Below are 20,921 nucleotides of genomic sequence, written 5' to 3' on the forward strand. Positions count from 1 at the left end.
TAGCAATCGCTCCTACAAAAAAATGGAAGTAGGGATGGCAGTGTGTAAAAAAATTCTTCTCACAGCAGAGGTTGCTGATTGTGGTTCAGTTCAAGCATTTAGTTTTCCTTCACAGCTACATATCTGGAAGGGAGTAGAGCAGAGATGAGGATGAGAAGCTATCAGAGGTTCATCCACCCCTCCTGTGGCAGAGCAGGGTTCAGCAGCTGCTGCACATATATCTGGTACATTAGTATTACATTATCCTTACTCTTAAAGCCTGGCTGTCAAGATCAGCCTTTAAACTACTGCTAGTGCAGTCAAAGTGCTGCATTTAGATAACAAGACCTCCACTAGAGCTGATAACACTCGTCCTAAAGCAAAGCCAGATCCATCAACCCACAGCAAAAAAGGTGGAAGCTGAAACTCGGGGGACTCAGCTCAAACTATGGTTCTAATGCTAAACCACCCATAGACTGAAATGAGTTCCAGAGCAGTTGATACAGACAGCTGGTAGAATCAACTTTATTTACAGAATGTTACTGGGAAAGTGTCAAGTTAAAAAAGTATGAAAACAATCTTACAAGGACAAGCTGGTGATTGCATGTTTTACAGAGATTGTTTTATGAACAACCACTAGAAATACGGGTGACCCCCAACAGATTCCATATCTAATTTCAGCTTGCTATTTCTATACAACATCGTCTCCACTAGACTGAAACAAACCCACCACAGCATGCTGACAACTGTTCTAATAGTCAAGTGATTTTCTTCCTTTCTGCTGCTGGTTTTGCATTCAGTGAGACTTACAAAAAAAGCAAATCTGTGAGGATTCTGGTTCTGCTTCTTTCTTTTTTAAAAGCACAATGGCCTAAGCTAGATAGGAGACATGACAGCAGTACTAGACTTAACACAAGTGAGAAAGTGAAGTGAGGAACCATGCAGTAAAGGATGGAGAGAACACTGAACTGTTCAGGAAAGTGAAACAGGCTTAAAAGGAACATAGTATTTTAAAAAACAAATATACACAGTAAGATCACAAAACTACCCCCTCCTCCCCCTTTCAAACTGCAGAACAAGACTCCAAAAGCAAGTTTCACAGTAATTGCATCAGACTTAGGACAGTTCTTGGGACTCCCTTCTGTGCACGGAAGGGAAGGCAGTAAAGAACATACCACACCTATGACTGAGGAGCTGAAGGGTGAGGATTTAAAGGTTCTATTTTGATGACCTTCAGTAACTTGTTTGAAAGATTAAAACAAGGAAAATACTGCAGCTAACCAAGGACCAGCACCAGCCCTCTTGGAAGAACTATGACCAGTAGGTACCAACAGTCTCTGCTTACAACAGATGAAGATTTGGCTTATGTCACTGTACCTCAATGCCATCTGAAGACTAAACAGTTCTCATCTGATGAGACGAGCTGCGCACACAAGGAATCGGACTTCTGTTACGCAGACAGCAGGGTGTGGGCTTTTTCACGTTGATGCTAGCTACACTGAGTGCACAGTACTTGACAGAAAGATGTGTTTGAGGGAGACCTACAGGAGATGAGCAGCAAGAAAAGGCAAAGCAACTTTATCCTGTTCACTCACACTTAGGATATGCAACTTTAATCTTAAACTCCCACATGTACAATGGAGAAAGATCCAAACCATAGGCACAACTAAAGCTCAACTGTCATCAGCTACTCTTATGTACAGCTGTATAGATTCAAAAAAAGCTATTCTATGTGTATATATACAAAAGATTGTTTATACACAAGTCTGTACACAAAGGTCTATACATTTAGTTCTCTGCAGGAGGAATTTGTAGCTGCTACCCCTACTCTAGAGAATATCAGCACTTCATTCACATATCTTACAAAACCAAAAAATAGACACTTCCAGGATTAAACTGGCTTTGTCTTGCATCTAAATTTCTTCAGGCTTCACTATTCAAGCCATAATGGATCCCTTAGTCTTGATGCAGACATGAGACCAGAACAGGTGCCATGTGCTTTAGTCTCTCAAAAGAAATCTTGCACAGAGTGCTAAAAATAAAAGCCCCAAAAAAACAAACAGAGGTGAAGTCCTGACTATGGACATTTTTATCCAGTCTAAAGAATCACAAGTGTCCCACCCAGTGGTCACTGTTCACTGCCGATATTCCAGTTCATCTACACTGATGACTTTGGATGGCATAGAAGGGAGAGGCTGCTGCAAGACATCCGAACCAAACCACTTTGCAAGGCCAATGGGAGAGCCACTTCTCTGGCTGGGACGATGGTCGAGCTGTGCATGCCCATGAGATAATCCAGTCCGGGACGGCACGTTCTGAGGGGTTGTCTGCACACCAGCAGGTGATCCCTGTGCTCCAGTGCCTGTGAAACGTAAAGCTGTTTGAAGTGGAGTAATGCATTCGCCCAACAGTGCAATTTTCCCTAGAGCAACTGATACCTCAATACAAGCATTCTGCACATAAGCCAAACGAGACCGTTACATTCTATTAGTCCTGGGAAATCAAGACCCCCTTGCTCATTTTCTTGTCAGTACACCCACAAACTGCCTGGCACTGCCAGTTCTGGATGTAGTATCATGTAGCTAGTTGAAAACCTCACAGCTCCTCCTGTATGTTTTAGTTTACCTGATCTTTGTAGTTGCTGTTGCATCATTGCTAGCTGTAAAGGTGTCCCAGAGCGCGGATTTAAGATGTGATGGCTGGCTGTTGGTAATGGGTAAAAAGGTTGGCCAAGGATGGGAGCAGAAATTCCTTGCAAGTGAGACAGGTCCACTCCAGGAGGAAGCATACCTGTTTAACAGCAACGTGGAAATTTCACCTAATAGGCATAAGGACCCTGAAGCAAAACTAACATTTATGTTATAGATGGGCTAGAAGTTGCTACCTGAATTTTAAGGGTTTTCATGTAACAAACATTGACAGTAATAAGTATCAATTTGCTCCTACTGCAAATTATTGCATATCCTCGACAGGGCTTAACTTAATGGACAAAGTACGATTTACCTGCTTGCAGTAAAGGAAGATGTTGTGGATGAACCCCCTGCGACAGCATTCTCTGGACCAGTCCTGGATGCAGTTGATGAGCAGGTCGCACAATTGGTACGTGGGGAACAAGAGGTACTTGATGAACAGGACGGAGGAAAGGGCCTCCTGGCACTGGGGAGGCCATTGTAGGAGTCTTTCTGCCAGCTGACTTAGGCCTGTAGTCTTGCTCTTTGGTGCAACGATTTGCTTGAGTAAGAGGCGTGGAACATGCAGAGCGCTGCAGTGCAGGTAGTTTGGTACCTAAGGTGGGCAAAGTTTCTTGATCTGCATTCTCCACAGAACTAGACAGTAGATTATCTGTAGCTAGAATTGAATACAACTATTATAGTCCACAGCTAAAGATTACATCTAATGAAAATTAAAGGTAATGACTATTAGATTGCTAAGTTCTAGGACTAGCTGAACTTTACTCATATTTATGTATTTAATAGGAGACTTCTGGCTTTCCTAAATGACTGTAAGCTACCTCTCTGCTGTTAATAGTACTTAAGTACAACTGGACACAAGTCTTACTGGGTCAATCAGTATTAAGCATTTCTTCTTTATAGCCACTTATATCAGTCAAGGTGACAAAACACTTCCTTAACCAGCTACATTTAGAAGAGGTTAATGGGTCTCAGTTTTAATTGTTCAGCTAAGACACTGCAGGAGGACTACAAGTTGCTTTTATTATTGCTGGTATTGTATGCAATTATTATTGTTAATATGTTTATTCATCAAAAAAACAAACCTGCAAATAAGCAGTTTTTGTGCAGGCCTCCTATGGTCAGTACTATTTACAAACAAGAATAATATAGGTCTGAACCCAGCACTGCTGGAATAATACACTCAGGTGTGTACCTACTCCATAGCTCTCTAACCCTCCTTATACATTTTTTACACTTGTCTGCCCTCCATTAATCAGATGTATCTTAAGTCAGCCTGGACATGTGTGTTGTAGCTCTTCAACTCTATTCCAAGTCTCACATGTGTTAGTTTAAAGCCATTACAATACCTTCATTTGGCCTCTGATTTTCATCTTTACCATCACTGACTTTCAGTTTCCCAGAAACTGGCTCCTCTTTGCTCTTTTCTTTACTCTCATACATCTTGCGAATCACTGAGGTAGGTGTAAAGGAAGGAGACAGCTGCAGAAAAACACAATAAAAAGCAGTTAGTGCTTATTACTAGAGGGCCACACTACCTTAGTTGTGGGTGGACACCAATTCTAGTACACCCTTTCCATTTGAAGCTCTGTTTGATCAGTTGCTTAATTCACCAATTACTCTGGTTCACAATATTTCATCACTTCATTCTGTAGTTCAAGTACTTCCCTCCTTTTTGTCAAAGTTTTTAATCTTTGTTTCTTATGGAGCTAGTTGAAACCTTACTTGTATTAACTCATGGATGACAAGTCTACAGAAAATTGCCTTAACTGTATTTCTTCCCATTACAAGTTATACAGCATTTGTGGAAGCCACTTATTTGTTACATATACAAAGTTCTTGCATCTGTTTAGCAGCTGACAACTTAATATTGGCTCTAAACTGCAAGCACTTGACTGATTAATTGGAAAGCTTAGATCAAAGCAAAACACTACTGAAGACAAGGAGGCAACAGTTGCATTTGAAGCTTTTGTTTTTCAAAATGTATTTCAGCTTTCAGGCATTTAGATGAGTCATTTCATACCCATGCTGCAGACTAGTGTTTTCTACAGTGCCCAGCAACTTTCAACCCTTGTTTCTTGGAAGCCTGGGCATCAAAATATGAGGGCCTACTCTTTCCATATAGTTACCTTCCTTTTGTTTGAGAAAACTGGGTCAAGGAAACATTGATGGGGCTTCCTCAGCTCTGGGTAACACACTAATACGAAAAGGCTATTTTTCAAAGTGAAGACAATCAGTTAAGCATCAGGTGCAATTAATCCTTGTATTGACATTACAGTATCGCCCTTATGATTCAATCAGCTCCTCCTTACATCCTCCTGCTGACTATAGTTGCCATGATCTTGTTACTGCAGCTACTTTTACAGCTTTTTCTACAGTCCTTATGTATTAGGGGTACTGACCATGCTAGTAATGGATGCTGTAGGGGCTGGAGAAGATGTATTCCCTCTGTGTCCTGGTGCAGGTGATTTAGTCACTCGCTGTTGTCTGTTGAAGGACAGGAAGTTAGAGGCAGTTCTACTCATGGCTCAGAATAAAAGTCAACATTGCCAATAAATGATACAAGCTTAAGTCACACTAGTATCAATATCTTCCGAAAGAAAAAACTCAAGTGAAAAAACAATTGACAATATGCCTTTTATGTTTTGCAGTCAGATACCTACCTGTTTCTATAGCCATCTCTGTTTTTGTCCATTTGTGGTTTACCAAAGCCATGCTGATAGAAGTTTGCTGCCTGTATGGCTAAGTCATGTGGTAACGCTAGTCCCTCTAATGCAGCTTGTTGTATTTCCAGGGGACTCATCTGAAGCAGAGTTGTGTTGGAAAAGAAAACAGCACAAATCAAAGGTCTTTTTAAAGAAGAAAAAGATTTACTGCTATGTCTTCACAAGCATCTGCCCACCAACAGCTCTCTATTTTACTGAGGGACAACAGATGCTTAATAGCTCTTAACATACCCTAAGACAGGTCTAATGAGGTTTTGAGGTGGTACTAAATTAGACACAACATTCTCATATTTGGAGTTAACTACAACAAGCATGTAATACACGTTTACTCAATACACTTATTTCCACAAGTTTTTTCTGGACTCCAAAATATAAGCAGAAAGATTAAGCAAATTTAACATGTAAGCAAAAAGCACTTAGGTCTAACCTGTGCAGCAACTGGGCTCATGGGCTTCCTCACACCTGGAAATGGATCACCAAGCAATTGCTGAGAACCTTGTCCAAAACCTAATGAAAAACATTAAACAGTTGCATCTAAAAGCACTAACACTTTTCCCCCCAGTATATGATATATAACCTTAAGTAAACCATTTATACCTGAATTAAGGATTCCCCGTGAAGATTCTCAGCTTCCCATTTAGTCAGTTCCCAAACAAAAGATAACCTCCTTCCTAAACCCACTCCTCTTCCTTTTTATTGCTAAGCATTTCATGGCACAGAGCAACTCTTCGGTTAATTCAGGTCATCTGCCTAGCTGTGCCCCTCAGTCTAATCACTGGTGCTGCAGAATGTGAAACAGACAAGGCCTCAACACTGCGCAAGCACTGTTTAGCAGTAGCTACAACAGAGTTCTATCAGCCTGTTAGATATCTAGAGCCTAGCACCATGCCAGCTGCTATAAAGAGAATAAACCCTTTCCCAGATGAAAATTAGCTTCTTATGTAGTAGACCACATTTCAATGCACCAGAATTTACTCTTGAGTTCCAGCTGATGTTGACCTGTACATTTTTGTGATTAAACAGACCAACAAGGACAATATGTTGTACACAGTCAAGAGGCAAACACTGTCCTACCACTGCCTACCAACTGTCACCAAGTTTACTGTTCTATGAAGTGTTCGTTAAAAAACAGCGTACTCATTCAAATAAGCCAAAAGAAACACTGCTTTGCAACAAGTCATACCAATAGGTGAAGATATTCTATGGCGCAGGTAATCTGCAGAAGCAGCTCGAGTTGGAAACACAGGTGGGATAGGGGGAGAGGGTGCCCTCTGTCCCAGTAAAGGGGCTCCAGGCTCCAAACCACTTATCAGGCCACTTAAAACATTGGATGAAGCAGGTCTGGTAACGGGTGGACCAAGAAGTTCCTATGAATATATAACAGGACAAAGTTCAGAATACTAGATCCATTTACACAAGAGCTCATTTTACTAGACTGCAGGCTATGCTACTTTTAGCAAGTTAGAAGAGAAGGCTGCCTTGTGCGACTGCACACCAAAACTGGTAGACACCTAGCCAGGTTTTACATAAGTGGCGCTGGAACTAACACCTATTTACTTCCATAGAAACAATAGATACCAAATGTACAGTCACACTAATAAAGCAAATTCTCAGCTACAAAGCACTTTTTCAACAGTCACCACCATTTACTGTGCGTTTTTACCAGCCATTAACAAAAGCCTCCATGCCCTGCTTGTAAAAACCTGCACCAGTGGAGGTGACCACATGTGCCACTGCTGACACACACCACTCACCGCCTCACTGTGCTTACATCCCCTGCTTAGTCTTTACAAACATTCAGCAATCATCAACTGATGTCAATGGGTGCCAGATCACTCCCCCTTGTGTAGAGGAATCCCATTCCACACCTTTACTTTGTACAAATTTCCACATCAGATGCCATTTCAACACACTGCCCCTCTGCTGCCACCTATCCCACAGCAGCAAAACATAATATTGATAGGAAGGTTTAACCTTTACTGCCACCTCACCAGCATCTGCCTTTGACACTGCAGGCAAACAAAATAGGTGTTACTCCCAGAGCAACCCTTGTATGTTTTCTAATTATAACAATGGGACACGCATCATAAAACAAATTCAGTCACCGTTCAGTTGTAGCTTCCTTTACAGGGGGAGTAGTCTGACCCCTTGTAACTACCTTAAAGCCTTATTTCCAAACATTTTGTGTTTTCTCCTAGTAGGGGAAAAATAGAAACCTAAACAGCCTATAAGAAATACCTGCAGAATATTTTTTGATAGAGGTTGGCCTGGTATCTCTGGAGGTGACATTAAGTGACTCTCAAGGCTCTGCTAAGAAAATGAAAACACTTTAAGTTGCACATACGACAAGCAATGTATTCATTAAGACACAATCCACATTCCTGTCTCAGTGATGTTAACATTTTTGTCTGTTCTGAGGACTACAGTTTAGTCATCAGCCAAATAAAATCCCAGGGAAGCTGAGGGCTGAGCAGACAAGGGCTGCTATCAGCAGCTCACTGATACGCCTTAAGAAAACACCTAGTGTCAGACTGCATGCAAGCAGTTCAACAAACTCAAAGTACAATGTCGATTCTTGAATTTATATAGTTGTACAAACTGGAAGAAACAGAACAAGTGGGCAACTGAAACAATGCAGAAACAAGGAGCACTAGGATAGCAAGAAGTACAAGCTTCAGCTAAGCATTAATGACACTTATTTAACATATTTGATAGATGCCTTTCAACAGCAGTACTGAGACAATCACTAATCTCTAGCATGTATTCTATAAGGAGCAAACTGATGGTGTCTGCTCTTCATGGCTAATACTTTTTACAGAATGTTTGCTTTTAATAAAAACACTGACAAGTTCTGTTCAAGTATAGGAACTAAGCAGTGTCCCCTAAAATAAAAGTGACATAAACCTAATTGCTTTGGCTAAAGAAAATGACCACAGCACATCTGTTTTATTATGGCTTTCTTCCACCTTCAAGCAATAAAGCTGTAAATGAAAGCCACTATTTAATTTCATGTCCCCAGATTGAACCAAGCCCCACACGTTATCAGAAGTGTAATGTAAGGGGTTTTCAATTTGTATCCTGTCTCTTCACACGGATCCATTAACAGTTCACTAGATACAGCTGTGTGTTACTTACATTGACTTTGGGCTGTGAAGGTAGAGTCCCACTTGCTTTCATGCTACTGACTAGTTTGTTAAATGCAGTCATATCCCCATCTTTCTTGATCTGTCTGGAGCCAGCTATGTTCAATGACTCCTCCATTTGCTCCGCCATAAATGGAGTAGCAATTTTCCCCTCCTGATCCACTTTCAGGCCTTTAAGCCCAGCTTCAACTTCTTCCACCGAAAGCACAACTCCTGAATGCGCTGAGAAATACAGAAGAAATACTGGTGAACCACAGTGTCATTTTTTAAAAGAGAGCTCCATTCTTGAGCAGAAGTTGAATACAAACTGTTTGAAAACAGGATAGCAGCCAAAAAACTTGTTTTCTGATATCTGTACCAGCTGCTTAACAGCATCTTACCTGTACTTAGACATCTTCATACTCACACTGGAGGTACCACCATGCACAAAATAAGAGCTCTTAAGGCACTGTAAGAACCTATTAAATTTCCATTACCTTCCATTTACCTTGTGAGACAGGCCATTACTTCATTTTACAGCATATTAGGATTTCATTTGCTTTTGAATAGAAAATATTCACTTGAACATGACCGAGTCTAACTCAGAAAATTCTGAGTATCTTTTACTTCAGGAAATCAGACTGTCTTACAGCCACAGTGGAAGGACTGTCAAGTTGCCTGAAGCTATCATAGGTACAGAGAATACATACCTGAAGAAACCTTGATACTTTATAGACAATCAGTTGCACACTTAGTTGGGTGTGCATTAAGTGTGAAGTAGGCTTTTTTCACCCCCTAATTAAGAGCCATTACAGAAAGATTTCACTGGCATAATCAGAATAAGGCACAAGCGTTAATAAGCAGTACTTGCATTTGTATGCATGCACGTATGCAAACTGATAAGGCTAGACAAGCATTATGGACCAGTTTGTCCCAAGCAGAAAAAAAGAAGGAGCATGCTATGAATTGCTGCAGCAAGCACTGGTCCAAAGAAACAAGATTTATTGGAGATCTGGGCAAGAAGGCAAGATGGAGCAATGATTCAGACATGCAGAATGAAACACGAAGGAAGAGCATGATGCTGGTGGAGAGGAATGGGACTGGAAACTCCACAACACTTGTAAGTTAAGAGAATACATAACAAGTCAGAGTATGAATGGAAGCTTCCCCCAGTTCTTCGTTCCTTCATCGGTGTTTTGTGAGGATCAAAGTTTAGAAATGGTTTAGTAGGAAATTCAGACCAAGCAGAACATAGAAAAGACTTGCACTTCTATTTAAGTCAAATTAAGAAAATGTTTTCCACATGTTAGCCAGACAGTTCCTGCTCCCAAACGGGATGCTTTAGAATATTTGCAATTCTCCGATGATTTCATACCCAGTTGCTTCACACAGATCGTGGAACAGCATGACATTTCGTTCAGTCCATTTCACTAGGCAATACATGCTGCTTGCCAAATAGAAAATAATTTGGAACAAGACTAAGATTTCACAAAGAATACATCTACTTTTGTACCACCATGCATGCGATCGTGCTAAACATGCAAATGCATAACCAAAAGGTTCTCTTTTAACATCAAGCTTAAGTCAGCCCTGAACTCATTTGAAAACAGAATTCACTTTCGCTGGCAACTGCTAACAGAAGTTACCTGCAATCCCAGGATCCCAGTCAAGTTAGTCTGACTGAAACAAATCTGTTCCTATGTAGTACCTCAAGGTTTACTTTATGTTTAATTAGAACAGCAAACAGATCACTGTGATTCAAGTTCTAGCAATAGTCTTGATAGATTTGATTTTAGTGCTTAACAATTTGAAGAAATACTAATATCTTCCAGCAATCGTTCATCTTTTTAGATCCCAACACTTAATGGATCAGTGTGATCCAAAGATCCTTGCAAGAATTAAAATAAGTTTTTGGTAAACCAGAGTTCAGACACTTGTTTCTGAGCTGACACTGCCGGTCTCAAGCATGACAAGCTTAAATAACGGCCAGAGAAAGCATGAATCTCAGCTCAAGACTTGCATCATCCTAAGTTATGATTGTTACTGGCCAGTAAATGGTCTGAGAATTGATGTCATCCTGTGATCAGGATGAAAAGAAGTTAGTGAAGACACTAACATTAAGTAAGACTCGCTGAGTATTTTGTGATCTATAGTGCCAGTAAACCAGTAGTGCTTCCTACTCCTGGACTTGGTAGTTGATGTATCCAGAATATCAAGCCTCTTGCTTTGAGATACTGCACAATGAGAACTCCACAATATCTGAAGAGGCACTTACTGCTCTCTCTAAGCTTTTCCTTGTTGGCTGAAAGACTTGAGAGAAGAGGTTTTAAGTCCACTTTGGCTTTCTGTAGCATTTCTAGGATGTCCACTTTGTTTTCAGAGTGGTCTTCCAATGGAATGGGAGCAAAGTAGTTTCCAGAGTTCTGGCCAGGGGAGAGAATGGCTTGCTCTAGACCTGAAACAGCAAAACCAGGAGCACTGCCACATCAGTTTACCAACCCAAGGTCTCAAGATGAACATACACTGGTAACCAAGTTCAACAGGTCACTGAGAAGTTATGCCTCACACCTTCTGCGTAAGATCAGCTGGAAAGTCATTATGAACATGACAAGAACATTTACAAAAACAGAACTGCTTACATTTAGAACTTCCGAAAGAACATCAGGTGCTTGAACTGTGGGAGATGCACTATCCTAAAGCTGTACCTGTCACATTCTCATTAATCAAGTAGGAGGGAATACAAAAGAAAGAGACCATGCACTGTTCTGCAGCCTTACCTGCTAGTCTCTCCAGTTCCTCATGGGGTGTAGATCTCAAGCTGCTTGACCGACTTCCAGAGCGACTGGGATTAGAAAACCACCTGCTAAACCTGCTGGCAGACACTGAACCTTCCCCTAACACATCTTCTATCATCTAGAAGATGAGGAAAAAAAACAAAAAATAAAAACATAGAAGCTTATGATCAGAAAGATCCTTGAGAAGCTTTACTGTACAACCAAGATTACTCTGCTATAGATAACAAGACGGGATCCTGAGCTTAGAAATTCTGAAATGATTTTTCCTTCTAAATATAATAGTCTTTGTGTAATCAGTGTTGTCAAAAATTCATTACATCTTTCAATTATACCAAACATTTGTTCAGATTTAAAATGAGAACTGAAACAGCATCACCTAATTACTGCAGCTATGACATTTCAAAGTGGATGTGTGAAAAAGCAGCAGAAGCATTCTCTAAATGAGCTAAAACAAGTTATAATAGTCTAGCAATTCTGGCCTGATATAGGCCAGTCTTAGTCCCTATCACTGCACAGAAGCAGCACTTTGATTAGCTAAATTTTCCTCAACCACAACTCACTGCTGCTCCAAGGACAGAGCCTTGAATGATCTGCAAGGACAACTCCTCAGCCTTGGAGTATTCCACAACAGGTGGGGCAGAAGGCCTGTAACCAAAGGCTACCTGCTTGCACTTCACATTCTCAACTAGGCCATGACTAGGAGGGTTGCATTCTTCAGATCAATTGAGTCTAGCAGCTGGATTCTTCTCCCTTCAGCCTGACCCGAGTTCACTGAACAGGACTTTGTTAAGATGATCACGCAAAAACCACTCCCATCCACAGTGACTGTGCACTCCTTTGCTACTTGAATTTCAAAAGAGCACTGTAAAACTTAACTCAAACTAAAGCTTCCATCTTGCAAGAGATTCCAATTAAAAGTTCGCTCAATGGGAACAGGTAAAGTTTCATCATACAGCACTTCATTTCAGACCAAAGGAATAACAGCTTTCTTCTGCCAGAGAAGTTCTCTGAAACAAGTGGTGTTCAACAACAAAAAGCACAATAGTGATTTTGAGTCTTTCTTCCTTCTTTGCATTATTACAAACTCATGCCCTTTTAGAGATAAAGAGATAACATTCAGAAGTAGCATCCTAGCACACCAAAATTAAAATTCTGAAAGGTGTTACACTTGCACATCACATTAAAGCAACTTCAAAAGCAAGAAACTGTAAAGAAAAAGCTCACCGAAGCCAGGCCAGGGACACTTTTATCCAAGTTAAAAAACTCATTGAAGTCAAATTCTCCTGGAGCTGGTTCTTGTAAGACAGCTTCCCTGGGAACTTCTTGATCTGCTGGAGTTTCATTAGCAAGGACAGTTTGCACTTCGTCTTCTTCTGCCACTCCACCATTGCATTCTATCCCTTAAGAAGAAAATCAAACAGCCACCGAGTCAATAGACTTAAGTATTTCATGTGGAAAGAGCACCTAGCAGGCAATACATTCACCTCATCATTACAAACACAGGACCAAAGTAGTTTAGCCACCTATGTGATACTGTCACTGGTTATACATCAGTTGAGCTGTCTAATCTGGAAGAAAGAAGCACGAGGAGCAGCCTCATTGCTTACAACAAATTCCTGAGGGGAAACCAAAGGATGTGTCAATCTCTTCTCCCTGTTAACTGATGACAGGATAAGCAGAGCAGCACAAAGCTGTGCTGGGGAGCTTCAGACTGGACATCAAAAATTCATTTACAGTAAGGCTGGTTAAACACACACAGGATTCACAGAGAAATGGCTGAAGCCTGTCAGCATTCAAGAAGCATTTAGATAATGTTGTCAGTAGCATGCTTTAACACTGGGTTAGCCCAGACATGGTCAGGCAGTTGGACTGGATATTTGAAGTTCCCTTCCGACTGAAGTAATCTACATTGCAATGGCTGCAGTCTGCCACAACAGAAACCAGGACTCACTAGATCTTCAGTATAACACTTCTAATCTGTAATTGTGGTTATCCACTTCAGAACATGAAAATGAGACTAGGATACAGTAATTAACTATATACTAATCAATGCAGGAAAGCACACCAAACAGAGATCAGATGTACTGCTACACAAAGCAGACAAGCAGATATAGCTATCCCAGTATGTTAACAGCTGCTGTTCTTCCATGAAGAATCCTTTGGAAACTATTGCTTTCTTCCTAGAAATTCCACAGACTAAGCTCCCTGAAAGCTGGTACTTGATATAAGCATTCTTAACAGTATTAAGATACGACTAGTATTACTCCTAGAGGCTGGTAAACTGCATTACTCCTGACATTTGACTGTATCTGTAGAGGAATCATTTCTACATGCAGCAACAAATAACACAGACAGAAAAAGCCTTTGTCAGATTTACCATTACCTTCTTTCAGTGAGGCTGTGCGCCGTCTTGCACGCTTTCTCCCTTTATGATCTTCCTCTAAAATTTTGTCATCAAAGCCTGTGAGCTCAATCGTTTCAGACTGACTTGTAGGACCAGCAGAGAACCACTCAGGTTCCTCTTCTGTGTACGAGTCATTCCTTCTTCGCTCCCCAAAGATGCGTTTGCTATCACCAAAATCCCTCTGGAGTGGGATGTTAAAAATATTAAGTTAACCACTGAATGTAGTTTTATAACACTCCTCCCTGACCTCCAAAGCAGATGACACTATTTCAGCTTGCTTATTCAATTTTAAACTTTATTGCTGACTTTCTGCTTCAACAATAAAGGCTATTGGTCTGCAAGGGCCTGTTGCCGTGACTCGTTAGCATCTACAACAGGGCCTGTATAAATTCAGTTCTGTACCCTGAGAGGAAGATATTTTGTATTTTTTAAAACAAATATCTTGAAGCATAAAAGCTTCCATCTGCTGACAACAGCTAGGTCAAGAACTATTAACTATCAGACTTCTTAATGTTTTGTTATGGCATTTATCATGGGAGAGGTTTGTAGGATGCACAGAAGTGGATATATCCCAGTTCTTCTGTAAAAGGATTGACAACTGAAGCTCTGAGTGCTCATCTATTGGACCATGAAGATTCTCTTTAAGAACAAGCCCACTTGTGTGGAACATTGAACTGCAGTTAGCCTGTTCCTTTTACTTTTAGTGCAGACCGCCCAAAACTATTTAAATATTTAACCAGGAAAAAAGAACAAACCCTGAAGCGTTTATCTTTGTAGTCCCTCTCACGATCTCTGTCTCTTGCATCTCTAGAATCACGTAAATCTTTTTCACCACCCCTGTGGTCTTTATCAAAGTTACGTGAAGAGATAATTCTTCCGCTGCCAATCCTACGTCCACCAATAACACGGACACCGTCATTCTCTTTTTCTAATGGGCTGCCTGCTCGACGTGAGCTAACAGCTGCAGTTACATGACAGCCACCCCCAAAGCTTCGTCTTTGTGGACTTAAGACAACATCCAAGTCATCTTCTTTCACTCGCTCTCTTGGATCTACAAATCAAAGATCACATAAAGTATTTAGTTGAATACAGCAGTAAGTACAAGCTAGTTATCCATACATATCCATACATAACCTTCCGTTCCACAGCCTTGCTGCTACTCCTGGAGCTTTTCAAAGGACAACATCCACTATTTATTTTTGTGAGGCTAACCTAGCCAAGCACCACAGAAAGATGAGAATTAAAATTCACAGCTGGATATTAAGGAATCATTGTTCTGTCACCTAGAAAGTCCCTGCTCTCATCTATACCTCCTAAGTACAGGCCCAATCTTGAAGCATAGAAAACTATCCTCTGTAACTGCATAATTACAAACGTACTTACTACTATATTGCAAAAACAGTAGGCAATAACAGACTGCTAGTTTTCATAGTTACTAGCACATCAGGAATGACTTATACTTGGAATCACCAAGATCTCCTTGAAACTTATTCTATGTAATCAATTTTCAGATATTCATGTCATCCCAAAGGGAAGGTTTTGCCAACAGCTTATGTTTAACTTTGGTTCCTGTACTGTAACATACTCACCTACTATTCTACGCATAAGAGAAGTCCGATCTGAATCCAAATCTTTTTTAAAGCTTTCCACTGGTGAAGTCCTCCCTGAACTCGGATATAAAGATGCATGCCACTTCTCTGGATCCCAGACACCATCACTATGAGAAAAAAGTTGCAGGATTGCTTACTACATCTAGCATAATAAAGAAATCATATCACTGTTGCTGCAAACTAGAACTCACTAGCCATCTGGTACAAATGAGATCCACCTCCCACCTAACTCCTCAATCTTTGAGTTACTACAGTTCATGACCTCATGTGGTATTCCAGATCCTTCCTATAAGCATAAGTATACCATATATACACACTTAGACTGTAGAACATGTTATCCCACCAGGTATCAAGGAAGTTTGCCTGACACAGTGATAAAAATAACTCAAGTGGATCAAGTGTCTCAGTTCTCAGGCATTCTGGAAATTCTCTTCATCTCATATTGTCCAAACGAATAAACCGGTATTGGAGATCTTGCTGTTCAGCAAACTTCTCAGCACAAGTCAGGAATACTCTTACCTTCATTTTAAAATGAGGTACACTGTTAACGTGGGAGTGTAATCCATTAAGCAAGTCAGCCTGTTGCAACATGACCTCGTCAGTGCTGTACACCCACCTATATTCTTGGTACCATTTTAAATACATCAAACAGCACAAAAATCACGCTGAAGAATAGCTTTTGCATGTCTATGAGATCTGTACAGTGCAAAGTTATTTTCTGATGGATCTTAAATTACAATGTTTTCCAAGTACAAGTTTCCCAACTAAAGCATTCAGTTTCTACTATTAGATTATTACTTCTGAAAATACTTCAGTATACTTGCATCAAAATAAGAGAAACTTCCCAGCTAAGAAGTACTTGATATTTCAACTTCTGCTTCTACATCTTTGGAAATAATGTAGTTCTTGGTATAATCAAGAAAATACCTGTCATATTTTTCAGAGAGACAAGAAGGTCTTTGCTTAGAGTAGGGACGCTCTTTAATATCCAGAAGTTCCTCCTAGAAAAAGAGCAAGCAGTTTTAATTCTCACCCAGACACAATTTAAGCGACTCAAACATCTGTTCCAAACTACCTATTCAATTTAGCCATTTCATTTGACAAGCCATATTTCCTATTGTGTTAGTTCATTTACTGTTAAATACAACAGTGAAAGTTGACATTTGTTTATTTTTCAGTTCTTCTACCAGTAGTCTTTGAGCACACTCTCAATTAATCAGAACTATATATCTCACCTCCATTACCTCTGTCTACAATGCCAGAGACAACATAATGCTGTTTGAGAATGAAAAATGAGTCCAACCTACAACACTGACACCCTGTAGAATAAGTTACAGCACCATTACCAACACAGAACAAATTTTAGAGTGTGACTCAGGTTCCAAGAGTATTTCACTGGGCTAAATTAGAATTTAGACAATGTCTATATAAGTCAGTATAGCACTTCCAGAAACCAAAGGGCTTAAAAACAGATTAACACAGTTTGAATGGTCCTGAAAGTTGGTTTCTGAAAATAATCTGAAACTAATCTGAAACTAATCATACAGACCTATCTGACAAATCAGTATGACTTCTAGTGTATGACAAAGTAGCAGCAGTGCTTAGCAAGTAAATTCATGTTTCCTCCCATGTCTACACCACCATAGATGACAAGAATAAAACAAGTTTTACTCACAAACATTAACCTCAAATCCATACTCACTTGAAGTGCTAAGCCTTACTAGGTCAGGTTTGGACTCCATTAACACTTAAGGCTGTCTACATCAGCCATGTTAACTCATCCATTTCCCTGTACAATTTAACTTACAAGCACAACATATACTGACATTGAAGCTAGCAAGTTTTCAAGATAGAATGAAAACTGCTGTGTTCAATGCTGTGTAAAGTTCAGTTTGTAAAAATAAAAGCATTCCACAATATCAATCACTAAAGCAGATCTGGGAATACCAGACAAGCTTGCCATTTCTGACCATCACCTACTAGAAAACATCACCTATTGTTACTCTACCCAAGACAAATTGATGCTAAATGATGTTTCAGTTTTACACTTCCTACCAGCTTCCAAATACACTCCTGAGTTGAAAGCTGTCTGTGCACCCTGACTAGCCAGCCATTTGTGGGAAACAAGCAGCTTACCTTCTCACTGTAGCTTGCTACATTCAAAAAGCACTAAGTGTGATCAGCACTCTGAATCACCAGAGCTACACATAATAAAGATGCACATTTCTAACTCTTATATATCTTCTGCAGATTGCCTTTCTTCAATCTGCCTCCCTTCCAGCTGTACTGTACTGAGAACTTATCAGGAAGGACAGAGACCCAAACAGACACCACATCAGCCATACTGAAGAAGGCTCTGTCATACAAGAGCAAAGCATCTACACAACAGCTTTCACACCATTGTCCCCATGCATCTAAAAAATCAGATCAGTGGCTACATTAACAAGCAATGCCCAGGATCTTTTATGTGTTAAGGTTTTATCCACCTACCATACAAATGTACTTCCTCAGCATAATCCTGTACTAGTCCTCAGCAAAATGAGTTTTCCCCCAGTACCATCTGACAACCTGGACAGCAAGTGTTTAAACAGGAGACTGGACTCTCTGCCCACAGCCTCCCAAAATAAACTTTGATCTATGAGGAACATCAATGTGGTAACACTATCATAGTCTGATGTAGGTATGAGGGCTATTAACAACACTACCCAAAACCAGACTTGGAAATTTACTATTTTGTTGGCCACGAGAGGGAGTTCATAGACTTCAAACGGATCTCACTGCAACTTTCCTATTGAAGTGAGGAGCATCTCACTTATAAGCTGCACACCCTGGAGCAACACGCTTCTAAAGCACTAGGAGACACAGCCCGAAATACACAATATTTTGTCTTAAGAGTAGATTGTCAGCACTTCCACAGTGCAGCTTATTTTGTTCTTTTGTTCGTTTTTTCTTAAATCACACAAAAGGGTTTGGAAGGAGAGAGGAAAAAGGTATTTTTAGCTCCTACTGAACACTTATGTTCAAGCAGTTCACAAGGATTTATCACATGAACCAGCTGTTGCCCCAGTGTAAGAAAGTTCATATAAATTATTAGGAACTCTCTCTCTACACCAAATCAGCAATACATGCCCTGAAGCAGCATCCATCCCACCTCTAAATAGTATTAAACTGATCATGTGAAAACCACTTATGATGTTGATGACATCAAACAAAATAGTTCCTCCCCTCCCCCCCCCCAAAAAAAAAAAGTAGTATTGTGCAAGATATTTTAAGAGTCAAAAAGCGTGAGAAATCAGACTCTTTGGAAGCCAACACATAAAAGACTGGTGCTTTCTGGCACTAATTCTGCCACTTTGTTCTGATCAGAACTACAGACACTAAATAATGCTGGATTTTCTGCTGCACTGCTTTATTTGCACACTAAGCACCAGCAACTACCTGAGCACAGCCCAAAAAAGCAGTCAGAATCTGCAGTTGCATTCAACTCCTCTTTCTAGGAGGAGCTGAACGACACCAAGCAAGGACAGGCACAGATTTTCTAACGGGTGGTTTAAAGATAAGACCTCTCCTCCACTTCAGGAATAATTCAAACTCCAAACAATTCTACCCTTTGCATCTTTGGTTAGGATGTACATCTTGTCCAGGAAAAGGGAGGGAATCGGAGAGCCATACTATTCCCACATAAGTTTTGCCACCGTGACACCAAACTACTTGGCTTCTTTGAAGCACCTAGTCAAAATAAGACAACCCTGCTATCTCAGCAGGGCAGAGTCACACTGATAGCTCTTCTCCTTAACAAAAATACACAACCTCTAAGAATGAGACAGTTCTGCATTTCTCAAGTAAGATAACACAATCAGCAGCAGCAGCACGCTGTCTCTGTTCCACACTTCAAGCCATTTGTTGTAAAACAAGTTAATAGATTTCCACACAAAGCAGTGACCATCTGTTCCCACAGCTTTCAGCAACAGGAAAAAAAAAAAGCACAACTGCCATTAAAAGTTTTCTAAAAGCGATACCAAAACCCCAACCAAAATGTGAACATTGAGCTCCACAGTATGCCAACTCCCTACTGAAAGGATCGTTATTTGCAAGGTAGTTACTTAAATACACGTTAGTATAAGGACAATGGTTATCACAGCTAAATGTGAGCACCTGTGCTAAAGCTTTCACACTGAGCACTAGTTAGAATCACGTACAAATGTGATCTAAAACCCCACCACAAGCAACTGCAAGTAAGATTACAAAAAAGCATCTTTTCAGGCACATACAGAAGCTGCAATTAGATCTGGTGGGCTGTATGTTCTAAGGAAACCGGCCAATTTAAAGTAACAATGCTGATAAGAGAACTAGGAAGCACAAATGCTGAGAAAAGCTAGCAGAGCAGCACGCTTCTACCTCTCCGGCTTCTACCTCTCCAGCACACGCTTCAAAGTGCTCATATGTAAAGCAGTGGGAATGAGATGTCTGTCGAGGACAGTGCTGTACAGCTACATCACATTTAGTGATCTGTGTGCTCTGTGTCACCCAGCAAGTCCTGACCCACACAGAGGCTCCTCAGAACCCATGCACTGCTCCCACCACCCAGGGACTCTCCCTCCTTCATCACCTCTGTGGCCAACAGCTCCACGTACAGCTTCCAGAGGCGGAAAGCACTTACTTTTGTATAGCGATGGGGGTATTTCGTAGCAGTTCTGTTCAATTCCAGAAAAGCATCACCATTCTCAGCTTCTGTTATGCCTCCTCTTTTATCCATGGCTACGTCAAAGCCTTTAACCATGGACCTGGTGAAAAACAAACCAGACACTTCATTTCGGGACGCGCGTCGTCGCATCACGAGCGATTCGCTCCCGGCCCGAACAAACCGAGCGCTCAGCCGAGCAGATAACCGCGCTGCAGAGCGGCACGCGGGCTCCCCGCTCGCTGCTCCCCCCGCTCCAGCGCAGCGGCTCCCGGCCCGGCCCGACCGCCGCAGCGCAGCGCCCGGCTCGGGAGCAGCCTCCGCGCGGAGCGTTCCGCGGCCCGGCACCTCACGGCGCGCAGAGGGACGGCACGGCGCTGAGGCGGCGGGGATCTCCTCACGGCGCCGCGCTCCGCTCGAGGCCTCACCGCCGCCCGCGGCGCTTCCCGCTCCGCTCCGCCCTTCTCTCCCGCACTCACCCCTCGGGCGCTTCACGCGCACCGGGCCGGCTCCGCGCCCCGCCCGCCTCCGACCCCTCCGCGGCTGCCTCGCGCGCCCGCTCCCTATTCGCCCGACTCTGTCTCTCCTCAGCCGCCGTAACCGGGGCCTTCCGCTGCCCGCCCCGCACCCATTTAATGGCCCACGCGCAGGCGCGGCGGAGGGCGCGCGAGGCCGGGCTCCCTCGCGCGGCGCCTGACTGGAAAAGGCGGGAAGGGCGCGGGGCCGCGCTGCGTGCTGTGCCGAGTGCCGCCCGCCGCCTCCTGCTCTTCTCCCGCCGCTGGTACGATTCCGCGCTGAGCTGTGCGGAGGGTGGGTGCGGGCTGGGGGTGCCCCGGGGCTCCGCAGGCATCTGGGCGGGCAGCCCCGCGGGACGCGGTGCGCGCTGTGTGCGGGCGGGGCGGCGGCCGCGGCGG

The 20,921-nt window shown here is 42.0% G+C and overlaps 1 protein-coding gene across 4 annotated transcripts; it reads right to left on the reverse strand.

Moving 5' to 3' along the window:
* Positions 1–490: 490 nt before the first annotated feature.
* Positions 491–20,625, reverse strand: EIF4ENIF1 (eukaryotic translation initiation factor 4E nuclear import factor 1). 4 transcript variants are annotated; one of them, XM_072351326.1, is made up of 19 exons: positions 20,487–20,625; positions 19,987–20,110; positions 16,254–16,327; positions 15,306–15,433; positions 14,472–14,767; positions 13,696–13,897; positions 12,537–12,712; positions 11,295–11,430; positions 10,793–10,972; positions 8,531–8,760; positions 7,634–7,702; positions 6,579–6,762; positions 5,823–5,902; positions 5,333–5,472; positions 5,072–5,156; positions 4,019–4,151; positions 2,983–3,327; positions 2,605–2,769; positions 491–2,341 (listed from the first exon to the last, which is right to left on the reverse strand). In XM_072351326.1, the coding sequence occupies exons 2-19, from the start codon at positions 20,104–20,106 to the stop codon at positions 2,115–2,117; spliced, it is 2,970 nt and encodes a 989-aa protein (XP_072207427.1). In that variant the 5' UTR covers positions 20,107–20,110; positions 20,487–20,625; the 3' UTR covers positions 491–2,114. The 4 variants fall into 4 exon arrangements, with proteins under 4 accessions (XP_072207427.1, XP_072207428.1, XP_072207426.1 ...); XM_072351327.1 differs by having other exon boundaries at positions 2,983–3,264; positions 7,634–7,705; XM_072351325.1 differs by having other exon boundaries at positions 7,634–7,705.
* Positions 20,626–20,921: the final 296 nt, after the last annotated feature.

Source organism: Excalfactoria chinensis, chromosome 16 (genome assembly GCF_039878825.1).
Source record: "Excalfactoria chinensis isolate bCotChi1 chromosome 16, bCotChi1.hap2, whole genome shotgun sequence".
Classification (NCBI taxonomy): domain Eukaryota; kingdom Metazoa; phylum Chordata; class Aves; order Galliformes; family Phasianidae; genus Excalfactoria; species Excalfactoria chinensis.